Source organism: Vidua chalybeata, chromosome 5 (genome assembly GCF_026979565.1).
Source record: "Vidua chalybeata isolate OUT-0048 chromosome 5, bVidCha1 merged haplotype, whole genome shotgun sequence".
NCBI lineage: Eukaryota > Metazoa > Chordata > Aves > Passeriformes > Viduidae > Vidua > Vidua chalybeata.
Genome location: NC_071534.1, coordinates 66,308,361 through 66,320,440, shown reverse-complemented (window position 1 = coordinate 66,320,440; position 12,080 = coordinate 66,308,361). Strand labels below are relative to the sequence as shown.

The 12,080-nt window shown below is 40.1% G+C and overlaps 1 protein-coding gene across 4 annotated transcripts; it reads right to left on the bottom strand.

Annotated features, from left to right (window-relative positions):
- Window positions 1–355: 355 nt before the first annotated feature.
- On the bottom strand, window positions 356–12,063 carry NUDT5 (nudix hydrolase 5). Of its 4 annotated transcripts, none has more exons than XM_053942864.1 (9): window positions 11,984–12,063; window positions 7,524–7,613; window positions 5,467–5,534; window positions 4,619–4,671; window positions 3,886–3,993; window positions 3,223–3,318; window positions 2,130–2,240; window positions 957–1,010; window positions 356–699 (listed from the first exon to the last, which is right to left on the bottom strand). In XM_053942864.1, coding segments are annotated over exons 2-8 (501 nt in total). In that variant the 5' UTR covers window positions 7,587–7,613; window positions 11,984–12,063; the 3' UTR covers window positions 356–699; window positions 957–1,008. The 4 variants fall into 4 exon arrangements, with proteins under 4 accessions (XP_053798839.1, XP_053798841.1, XP_053798840.1 ...); XM_053942866.1 differs by having other exon boundaries at window positions 11,979–12,053; XM_053942865.1 differs by lacking the exon at window positions 11,984–12,063 and adding an exon at window positions 7,895–7,996.
- Between the last annotated feature and the right edge of the window lie 17 nt (window positions 12,064–12,080).

Sequence of the window (12,080 nt, the reverse complement as noted above, 5' to 3'; positions counted from 1 at the left end):
GTTCCAGTGCCCAGCCACCCTCTTTGTGAAGAAACTTTTCCCAATATCCAGCTTAAACTGCCCCTGACACAACTTCAGGCCATTCCCTTGGGTCCTATCACTGGTCACTAGAGAGAAGAAATCAGTGCCAGCCCCTCTGCTGCCCATCATAAAGAAGTTGCAGCCCACCATGAGCTTTCCTCTCTCCAGGTGTTAGGAGTTGTGTGAGTGCTGTGAGAGTGAGAGAGACCTGCGCTCACTCTCCTGCTTCTGCCTCCTTTGGAACCATGGTGTTACAACACCGACCACGGTTACCTAAGCATCTTTCCTATACTGAATTGTAAGTGCAGAGAGGAATCTAGTGAGAAATAAGTCATTCTGAAAATTAAACAGTATTTTTATTATGAATACTCTGTCAAGGCTTGACAGAGCAGTTAGAGGAAATAATTTTTGTCAGTTACATAATTCAAAATAAAAATACCAGAATCATTACTACAAACACTTTTTTTTGCTCTACAAGTAAAGCAAAGGACCTTGATTACAAGAAGAGTTGTACTTCTAAGCCATCCAACTTGGGCAGTTTTTGAATTAAATTTCTCATTGTCCAGTTCTAGAACTTCATAAAAGGAACTTGGAGCGGTTTTTCTGCTGCGCGCTTTAGAGCCAATGCATAAGTATAAACTCTGGCATCTACTGCCAGATGTTCCTCTGCTACTAGTTCTGAAAATAAAAGAAAAAAGATCATGAGATGCTGTTAAAACCTCAGCTTTACAGAAATCTAAGTCCTTGCTAAAATGAAGATGTGTAGCATTCCAGACACTGCAAACTCCTCCTGCTATCACTCTCATATCTGGCCAGGTCTCTCACAGCTTTTTGTTTAACATACAGTATTCTAGGGTGAGAGATGACATGAAGAGCCCTGAGAAGGGATTACTGAAGCTCATGTTAGTGCATTCAATGTGTCAGAAAGTTCTTACCATCAATCCTTTGCAGTAGGTCATTCTTTGGAAGTGAAACAACTTCCACAAATTCTAGGAGAGAAGAAAAAGGTTTACACGTTCTTAAATTAATGAACAGTACAGAAATTTACCTCAGTTTTCTGTTTCTTGCAATTTAGAAGGGGAAAGAAACTGATTTAATGCTCATCACCATCCAAAAGTTGTGAGCTTTCATGTATCAAAAAAAGGTCAATTAAATGGGAGAAGGCAGTGACTGGGCTCACTAAAAAATGTTTGGCAGAAAAAAGCTGGAAAAACAGTTGGGGTAAAAAGTGTAGCTGGTAGCTATGAAGGATAAGAATCCCAAAAAGAGAAACCTCCCTTTTGAGAATGAAAAATACACTGATGAAGAAAACTTGTCTGGCTTCTCCTGGTACAGGAATGGATTGGAGATGCATTTCAAGACCAAACCATCTCAAAGGGTTTGTTAATGATGAATTTATGCTGGCTTACCCCTCCCCTGTCTCTCTGAATTGTCTTTAGGGCTTGACCTACAGCTGTTGGGGGGGTCAGTAATTTGTATTTCCTGAAATACTGGTGCTATAGGTGCAACACTGGGAAAGATAATTGACGTAATAATGCCCCACAGGAATTTGCATCTAGGCCAAAGTCAACCTCAGGCACATTTGATTAGGGTCAGGAGATTACCCAAGCACAAATAAAAACTAGTTTTAACTGACTTTTTCTACATAAAACTTGCCATATGAAGAATCATGACCTTATTGTCAATGAGATCACAGTCACATTACGTACCTCCATCATCTGCAAATGAGAAGAGTAGTGAGTTAAGGAGTTGAAATACACGAGAGTTTACAATTAAAAAGCATTTGATGGCTGACTGACTGTGAGTGACACTGCAATTACTTCCAGAGTAAAGCTACGACTGAGAGCAGTATCTAGGTTCACAAGTGCTTATGGCCCTCACTGAAATTTGGCACTAAAATATTTTATTCTGAGTGTGCCAACAGCTGACACTTCGCAGCTGGGTTTCCCCAGTGGATTCAGCAGAGACACACTCATCTAGACTGCAGGATGTGATTGGAAGGATGTGCAGTATCCAAATCAGCTAGGACAGAAGAGGTGAAGTGGTGGGGTTAACTGTTTTAAACCCATTGTTTTGTTATCTTCTCAAAATGTTCAAATAAATGGTACAAAACTCACCAAGGTTTTGCTTAGGTCTTGTGTTCTCAGCCTCATCTCCATTAATGATGACGCTCACAATGTGTGTTGTGCTGTTTGACATTCCTGGGTCCAAGCACAGAGCTGCCAACAAGCACATGGAGAGGTTCATTTTCCAGAGCAGGAGTCAGGCACCTTGACATTTTAGCAAAAGCTTTCACAGAAATGTATCTGATACAATAGGAGAATATATATTTGGCAGACATCTGTGCTGTAAGAGGAGAGAAAACTTTGTCTTCGCATATTCTTAGAAGTAATGCTTCTGTAACTCTCAGCTCTTTTACAGATGCCTGGGAAGACTTGTTTTCACAGCCAAATTTACTTTCCATTCCATAGACTAAAGATTTACTGTGAACTATCCCTTATAGACTTCCTCAGTCTGTTGGAGTCTAATTTTGCCATCACCTGTCTCCAACCTCTCCCAATCTCCAGCATGCAGTTGTACCCAATAACTGAGAGACAAGACTCAACTGCAATGACATTTCCTCAAAATCCTAAGTGCCTCACCTACCTTCTCAAGTTTGATTTATGATCCTCATTTTGCCTTCATTTTATCTTATGTAGGAAGCATAGGATTGGAACAACCATATTCCAAAGGATCTCCAAATTTACTGCAATTACTCTCCTTTCTTCTTTCCAGCTGGAGAACCCGAGTACTGTCACCTCCCCACAAGTACTGTCACCTCCCCACAGCTGACAGAAGGGTGACCTCTGCATTATGCAGCTTTTTTTCTAAGTTCACAGATGCTGTTCACAGAAGTCCAGCAATTTAGACCTTTACACTAAAATGCCAAATCACAGCTTGAATAATTGGGTTTTGTGTAAAGGATCTTAATTAATAGCAATTTCCTCCCTATAGACATCAAACTTACTTCAGACTGAAGTTTGGCAACTGATTCACATCAAAGACCAAAGTTTTACTTTTACAGCCATGAGATGCTACCCTGCTAATCTGCATAGGCTTTGCTGCTTGGATTTTCCCTTTGGTTTACAGCATTTCAGACATTTAGAGTAGCCATCAAGACAGAATTAGCTTTGGTGGGAAAAAACAAAAAAAAGCAAAGACCTGGAGTACATTCAATGACTTCCCCCTTGTACCCAGTTTCTTCCTTCAGCTCTCGAAGCGCAGCACTTTCTGCTGACTCGTTTTCCTCAATGAGGCCTGGGAGATACATAATACACAAAAACAATTAAAAGCTTCCCACTTAACTGCAATATCCATCCTGAGATCTAATCAAGCTTTATGGAAAAGGGGAAACATCATCACTACTCTGTCTTTACAGTGAGATAAGTGTTAGGAAGGATTCCAATCCCTGGATTCATTATGCTGCTGCCCACATCCTTAACCAATTATCTACAGAATCATGATGCCTTCCCCAAAAATGGCATTAATATTCTCATGAGGGAAAGAAGCCAAATGCTTTGACTCTTAGAAAAAGGAGAAGTGGAGGGAATTTTCTCCAATCTACTAAAACAAGCTTATTTTGGTTTTGTTATTATCAAATATTCCAATTTTGGAATAGCACACGGAGCTCAGCATGGTCTTCCAGCTGGAGCTTCATTAAGATCACAGAATCACAGAATCAACTAAGTTGGAAAAGACCTTGGAGATCCTCAAGTCTAACCTATAAAATACATACAACCTATAAAATTCATAAAGATTGACACTCCAAGCAAATCTAAACACACTGAACCATATGTGACTCATCCCAATGTTTCAGCCACTTACCTGCAGGAAATTCCAAGCAGTAGCCATTGATTGGGGGCCTGAACTGTTTCACCAGGACAATGCAGTCGTAGTGCAGGGTTCTCTGCAGCACTGCTATCACTGCTACACCTACCACAGCCATGGGAGACACAAGGACATGGAACGTGAGTGTAGCAGAAAGATATTAGTGCCAAATCTGGAAAGGAACCTTGCTGCTACTCTGAGCATTAAATGTTGAGATGCCTGCTCCAGAATCCTGAATGATGAATTTAAGCTCTTTATATCATGCACGGTGAGAGAGCTTCAAAGCTCCCCAGCAAGCCAGAGGCACATATACCAAGCAAGACTGAGCCTCAGGGAAGGGCTCTCCTGCCTACAGAAACTGCTTGAAAGCCTCTGTAGATAACTCTACTCTCCATTTCTAAATCATGTTCCAAAGAGCCCCTTGGCCCCTAACAGCAGACCCAATCACCAGTTTGTGAGCTACTCTGTGTCAGGGCACCCCTGATGTCTTAGGAAGTGCTCCATCATTTTAAATTGAACACAATGGCCTTGGGAAAGCAATCCCACCAGTAAGGTTCTGATTCTTCAGCACTTAAGTTAGCTTTTCAATTAGCAAAGCCAGCTCTGCCAAGCCACCTGTTCCACATCCTCATTCATTCAGGAACAGATCAGCTCAAAATCTGCATTGTCAGCTTATCAGAAGGGCTTTCACAGGAAAAAAAGGCAAACAGAAAAAGCCACCAATTCTTACCATCAGCTGTAACTCCCTTTTTGTTGCCAGTACGTTTTACAGTTTCCCAAGTTCTGTTTAAACAGAGAAAAGAACAAATGAATACATAAATCATCTTCTACCCTTGCTACTTTCACTTAAAGCAAAATGTACCATCACACAGTGAGGTCTTGTAAGAATCAGCAGGCCATAGGCAGGCCCTGTCATACACTGGCACTATAAAATGTCTATAGTATAGTTTTCTTTTGCTTACTTAAGGAGGGAGAGAGAAAATAGTTAATTTTAGTTACACAAAACATCCAATCTTGCTAATTTTAAGAGGATACTCTGCTGATGAACTGGGAGGCACTAGAGAAAACAATCAGTACAGAATCTAACACATTAAGGGGAGGGAACTAAAGCCATGTTTAACACCTACATAAATACAGCAAAACTAAAGAGTACAAAAGAACTGGACAGAAATGATAACATACAAGAGGACATTAATTTGTCAATAATATGCAGGATCCAGCACCACCAGCAGGGAAAAAGGAACTTGTAATGAAAAACCAGAAAAGCCACAGGATGGACTCCCTGATTGTCACAGAGTAGTTGCACAGCTGGAACTTGCTTCTGTGTCGCATCCTTCCAAAGAAATGCAGCACAATCCAGGTCCAATGTGCCCAAGAGGATTTAGGAGCCAAATTAAATCTCAATGCTTGCACATCTGCTGGAGTAAGATTCTCTCCTCTGAACAGCAGGAGCCCTGAAGTAACCTCACAATGAACAGCTCTTATCTTGTGTGGAGTGATGTGTTTGTAATGCTCATGCTCTCTAGCCCGGGGCCAGTCTCTAAAATTGGGAATTTGCAATACCAGAGAGGCCATTACCTGGTTTTCCCAAAGGGATCAGTGTAAGTTGTTTCTGCAAGCTTCAACCATTGTCTTTCTACAATTACCTAAAATAAAGAATGATTTGTTAAATACATTATAAAATTAATTCCAAAGAATTGGGAGAAACAACACAATTTTTTTAGGTTTCAGCATCACACCACATGCAGGAATGTTCAACAGCATTCCTATTGCTAATACAGAAAAAAATTACTCTAAATTCTTGAATATGAATAAAAATATAACCCCAAGACAGTAGCTTTTCTTAACATGAGTTTTATAACCAAGTTCTGATTAATTCAGTGGGATTTTATGTACTGCAAAGTCCTCATTTTTTAGTAGGATTTTGCAAGGGTAATGTATCAGCTGCAAAAGGGTCTCTGGGCTGCACAGACTTTAGCTACACTGGTGCTCACGAGTGCCCCCTTAGCAGAGAGCACAGCCCAAAAGCTGAGCATGCAGGACTGAAAACCAAGCTACGCTGAAACTCTTCTTGCCCTGATCCCAGACTGTGGCCTTGTGTAACTGCTGTATTCTGCAGCTCTGAGAGTGACACATACCTGCCCCTTTAGGTTCTGAGAGCTGCTGAGTGAGTACTTGGCATTAACACTGTGACCAAATGTCTTTTCTGGGATAAGTGAGTTTATTTTCCCTATGATGTTTCCTCATCTTTTATGTAGAAAGAGAAAAATCCAAAGATACTAGCTTAGCAGTTTGCTTATTTTACTGTAACTTGTTTTAAAATGAGTTATTTTTATTTATTTGTCTATTACTTTGAGGGGCAAAAGACATCTGCTTATAACAGCCTGAATGTGCCTTCCCAGAAAAAGGAAGAATGAAGTAAGATCAACTCCCACTTTCATGGAAGATAGTCCAGCATCAGGCCACACTGTTACTGCACAGTTACAGAACCACTTCTGATATAAGAGCCACTGGCAGAAAGATGGTAAATACTTCTCTGTATTAAACCCACAAAATGATTGAAAAAAGTAAACACCTTAAAATATATAAGATCTAATTATAAATTTCCAGTGATATCAAAGAGTTGTTCAAAAAAGAGAATAACTAAGAGACATTACAAAAAAACCCCAAACAACAACAAACCAAAGAAACAAAACCATACAAAAGCTATACAAAACCAAACCAAAAGAGGATAAAATGAAAATGCTGCCTGTAAAATACCTAGCTCTAAATAGAAAATCCAAAAAGATTCAAAAAATTAAATCCTTTAATGCTTGCAAAATATTTGTATTAAAAATTGCCCAAGAGAAAGGACATAATACAAACAAATCTCTTTTTTCCTTGTGCCTTGAAACCAGATGAAATTACAAGAGTGTGTTTACTCCATGAAGAACAAATAAATCACATTTGTGTTATAACAAGAGCAGGACACTGCCAAACCTGCCTTAACACCAAAGATTAACTTTTAAGAGTTCACTTTAAAGGGGACAGAAACAAATATAGGCAGTTTAGGGTGAAAGTGCTTCTAATAAGAATGAAGTACCTCCAGAATCCTTTCTTAGGACTGGTATTATTCTTACTAATTCCTTACTGATGTCTTTGAAACAGCAATTATCTAAATTCAAATCCTTTCAGCAAACACAAAACGTGGTACAATCCTAAATGTTAAAGCAACCCTTGGTGGTTTGCCACCTTAAAGAGACAGAAAGCTGTTTGATAGAGAAAACTGTTGCTGAGTTTCATAACCCACCAATTTGTAAAGTCTCTCAGACATATCAGCATTATTTCTGAACATTGAAAAACCTCCTGAAGAGACAATACAAGAAACAGATGCAAAATCTGAAAAAAAAAGAGAAGCAGCTTAAAATAATGCAACACTGTAGATTTCTCTTTCCTCGTTGATAATTTGTATTATTATTTCAATAAAGAGGAACGTCACATGTTTTAAACTCTCTGACAACCCAGAAGAATTTTTTTGTCTATTGAATAGGTTTTTATGAACATCCAGCCTCTCTAGCATTTTGTACTCTGCACTCACAAACTCACAAATAATTGTTATTTAACAACAAAAAGAGTCAAACCCAAGCATGATGTACCTCTTCCTTAAGGACGAACTGTTTAGCTGTTTTTGCAACTTCTGTGGATGTCTCAGCTGCCATTTTCAGGAATGTCAGGTTTTTCCCCTCCTGTGCAAAGTCCAGATATATATGAAACAAAATCAATATTTGCTTTCAGTGGAAAGTTAAAAGGTTCATTTCTGCACCGTAAATTAACAAATATAGCTTGTTGGAGAAAGTCAGGGACGTGTGATGGCAAGTTCAATTCATGTTTTCAGCTCCACCCAGTGATTTCAGAGTCAAATAATTTAAAGGAGAAATGTAAATTTGGGTAAAATCCCTGATTTGTACAGTTTTAATAGTCCTATCAGCTGCCAGGGAGCTATGCCAGCTGAAGACACTTTTCTTACCTATTCAAATGTCAGACATACATATAGACAATTAATCCATTTCAAGTAGTTTCATTCTGATCTGGGTGAAATGCTCTGTCAACAGTGTCTGAACAACAGGATTCTGCACTCCACTGTGAAAGTGCAAAAAAAAAAACCTTATGCCAAGAGGACTTCAGTAAAGTCCTGTAAAAACTGTCTGCTATTAAAAATAAGAACTAGAACCTACCTCCAGCTCACATCACAAATAAACACGTAAATTACTCAATCCTTCCACTAAAAAGCAAGGTCAAAAAACATGGGGCAGCACATGGGGCTGGTGTGATAGTGTGACCATGGCATGTCAGTCTCTTACTGGGAATGACGTGCCCAACACCATGCAACCATGCATTTTTCATTTTAAAAATGCCCAAAGCAAGGCTCTGCACCTGCAGCTCGTGCCTCAGCCTGCATCCCCAGGAAAGTGAGATTATGCACCAGTTCCAGCCTAAAGACACAGCAGGCAGCAGAAAAAAAAATGTATTAGAGACTGACCCTGTGAGACTGTGGTACTATGGGGCACTTTCAGCACAGAAACTTATACCAGGAAACCATCTCTGATATTAACTTAATACTGAAATCCTGAAAATCATCATGAATCATAAGCAAAAGCCAGTGAAAAGAAACCAGTTTAAACACCAGGAGACATGAGATGAGATAATCTTAAAGATCTCAATCACCCATACTCATGGATGATTGTTATGATAGTCATAGTTATGATGGCCATAATCTTTCCATAAAGTCAAAAAGAATCTTTCCATAACTTCAACTATGGATTAATAAGGCTCTGTTGTGGTCTCTAGCAAAGAATAGTACCAAAGTGTGTGAAAAGCTTCTCTGTCACACCCAACTTTTACTTCATCTTTATCCTTTTGTGGTAACATCTATTGCACGCTAGTGAAACATGAAAGAGCAACAATCAGCTTTCTTACATACTGGATTGACTTTTACTTACAGTGAGTAGTTAAAAGGAACAGGTAGGACTAAATATTTTTGTTTATCAGCAGGAATAAAACTAAATTACATTAAACCATTTCCTTGGTCTGTACACAGGGCAGGCTCTTCCTTAAGTCTTAAGAAAGTGGTTTTGGATGAAGTAGGTGATAGAGGTCAAATGTGAAGATTTGTTTTCTGTAATGTAAGTCTTGAAAAGAAACCCTGACCTGTTAAACCAAATTCTGTTCCTTAAAAAAAAAAAAAAAAAAAAAAAAAAAAAGTTCTATAATATTCTCTTAAGGCAATGAAGCTCCTTTTCAAAACAACATAGTTTTATTACCACTACTTGTATGAAAATCTGTTCAGCTGCTTGTGTTCTGGTTTCTATCCCACTTCAGTTCAGTCAGCTGTTCCAGTGTTGGAACTCCCTTCTCTTAGGATTGAAGAGTTTTATCTGGACAATAGCCATGGCCTCATGCTGTGATTCTCAAATACAAGATCAAGCTTTCCACCAAACATAGGAAAAAGAAGCACAGCCCAGGAGAAACAGTCAAAGGAGGCTCTGTGTGATGTCTTTAAAAACACAAAAACCTTACATGCCCAGCTACAGCAAATTCATCTCCTACCTTTGGAAAGAATTATAGCCTTTTGCATTGTCAATATAAATGTATCAAAGGAGTAGAGAGTGAACCATAGCCTCGTTAAAGTTGTCTTTGGATTGGGCTAAGTCTTCCTCTTTTACTCTCCCCTCACAGGAAATCCTGTTCCATTGACCACACTAATCCTTCTGCACAAATACCAGTGTATCTTTCTCAAATGTGGATTACCACAGTTGTATCTTGAAAAAAAATACTAGAACCTCATCTCATGGCAGAACCTGTTTTCAAAACAGCTTGTTCTCTCCTGAGAGAATCAGCAGTGACTTGCTACTTAAAACAACAACAACAAAAAATACAGTTTCAGTGGTTTGAATTATCATGAAAACCTAAAATGGGTGAACATCTCAAAAAGAGAGGAATGCTGATCTATCCCAGATTCTGTAGTTTGGGTCTCCTCCACAAGTGGGTGCAGTAACTCTATGTATAGTGACATTTTTAGAAGTTCCACCAAAACAGTATTTTTGTCCAGATTCAGTTGGCAGTATTGAAGTGAGAATTTCTGCTGTTACAAGCTGAAATACTGTTTGGTTAAATGAAGGCTGCATTTCTGGCATCTCATGTTAGTCATGCTGTCAAAGATGGCAACATCACTTGTTCATAAACAAAATTAGCTACAACTGAAAATTAAATTTAACACTAAAATGTGAGGTTTCTAAAGGCCAATTTAGCTTTCAGATCATGCCTTGTCTTGCAGTTCTTCTATCTCATAAAATTCCCTCTGCATATAAATACGAGTTCATTTGAGTTAAAAATTCAATGCAGCTGATACAGCAGCCTGGCTACCTGACTTAGCTCTAAGACATGAACATGAATCAACAGCACTCAAACTATCAATTAGAGGGAAAAATAAATGTTTTCTACTTTCTCTGGTAGTTTTTGTGCCCAGTGTTACAGTGTACTGCTGGCAAATCATGCTGCTTCTTCCATTTATTTCAAACTGGGGTCAAATTCTGTCCTGAAAAAGCCATGCCATTTATAAAACATGTAACTTTATTCCCATTGCTTATTTCTTTATGGAGTGGTTTCCTTTCAAGGCAGCATCCAGCCATTCTACAGTTTCCAAATTATCCTTCCCAGCAGTTAAAATCTTAAGTCAACTGAGGTCTGTGAATCAGTTTGAGAGAGAAGTCAAGATATCAGAACTATACTTCAATATTAATACTTAGATAGATGGATTAGCTTTCCTAAATCACTTTTCAGAAGATATTCTCTGATCCAAACACACATTCCAGCTGATAGCAACCAGATTTAATGGAAGCTCAGCAATGGGGGGAGTCCCATGGCAAATTCAAGGTCAAATGAAATACAGCTTTTCTTATAGTGTGCAAAAGACACACTGGCAACATTTTATGCACGATTTAACCAACAGCACTCTGAGATACCTAGGCTGAAGATAAACATCATTAAAAACTCCTCAGGCGCTTAAACCTTGTTACTTGCACTTCAGCGCTATGATTCTAGAAACAACATCAATTAAGTAACAATTAAGTTGAGGGGAGGGAGAAAAGTAGGGGGAAAATGTTTCATTTTTATCATGGTATCTAGAAACATGGATGACCCACTGAGTGCCAAATAAAACGTGGGCAAGTAACTGCAAAGCAAACAAGGATTATCTCACACAAGCAGAAGAGGGTGAGAGGCAGGTCCATGGTGTTATCAAACTTCCCAACAGCTGAGGTGTCACACAGCTGGGGAGACATCCCCACAGTGCAGATGTGAGAGCACACGAGGAAACATTGCATGGAAACAATGCCATGAACGGGACACAACAGCTGAACCACGGGGCTTAACCATCCCCCATACTGCTCTGTTAATGCTTGACTTGGGACTGAGCAAAACGAAATAGTGGTTGATAAAAAACTTAACACGAGCTGACAATGTGAGCTCACAGCCCACGGCTGCATCCAAAGATTCTGCCCCTCTCCCCTGCCCTTGTGAGAGCCCACCTGGAGCTCTGTGCACAGTTCTGTGTCCCAAACACTACAAGGACATGGAACTGCTGGAGCAAGTCCAGAGGAGGCCACGAAGTTGATAAGGAGTTGGAACACCTCCCCTGCAAACACAGGCTGAGAAAATTGGAGACGGTTGTGTGGAGACTTCAGAGCACCTTCCAGCACCTGAAGGAGATACAGGGAAGCTGGAGAGGGCCTATTCATCAGAACTGTAGTGACAGAACAAGGGGTAATGTGTACAAATTGAAAGAGGGGAAACTTAGGTGAAGTATTAGGAAGAAATCCTTTACTGTGAGGGTGGTGAGACACCAGAACAGATTGCCAGGGAGCTGTGGATGCCAGGACGGATAAAGCCTCGAGCAACCCGGTCTCACGGGAGGTGTCCCCGCTCATGGCAGGGGGTGATTGGAACTGGAACCCTTCCAGCCCCTTAACATCCTATGAGTCTATGAAACAGCTCCATGCAGGGCACACGCGGGCTCAGGGAGGAGAGCAGAACCTAAAAGGATAACGCGTTACTCAGCTATTCCTCGGCTCGGGGCAGAAGGGCAGAGCGAAGGCAGCGCAGCGGGAGCTCCGGGGCGCTGCCGGCACCGGGCAGCGCTGAGGCGGCGGGGGCGG

Excerpts from the sequence above, each read along its gene's own strand:
- NUDT5 (XM_053942864.1), bottom strand. The coding sequence starts at position 7,586 with ATGGCAGCTGAGACATCCACAGAAGTTGCAAAAACAGCTAAACAGTTC. Across the intron at positions 4,672-5,466 it reads GATCCCTTTGGGAAAACCAG|AACTTGGGAAACTGTAAAAC; the intron begins GTAATGGCCTCT and ends CTGTTTAAACAG. Across the intron at positions 3,994-4,618 it reads AAAGGGAGTTACAGCTGATG|GTGTAGCAGTGATAGCAGTG; the intron begins GTAAGAATTGGT and ends TGGCTGTGGTAG.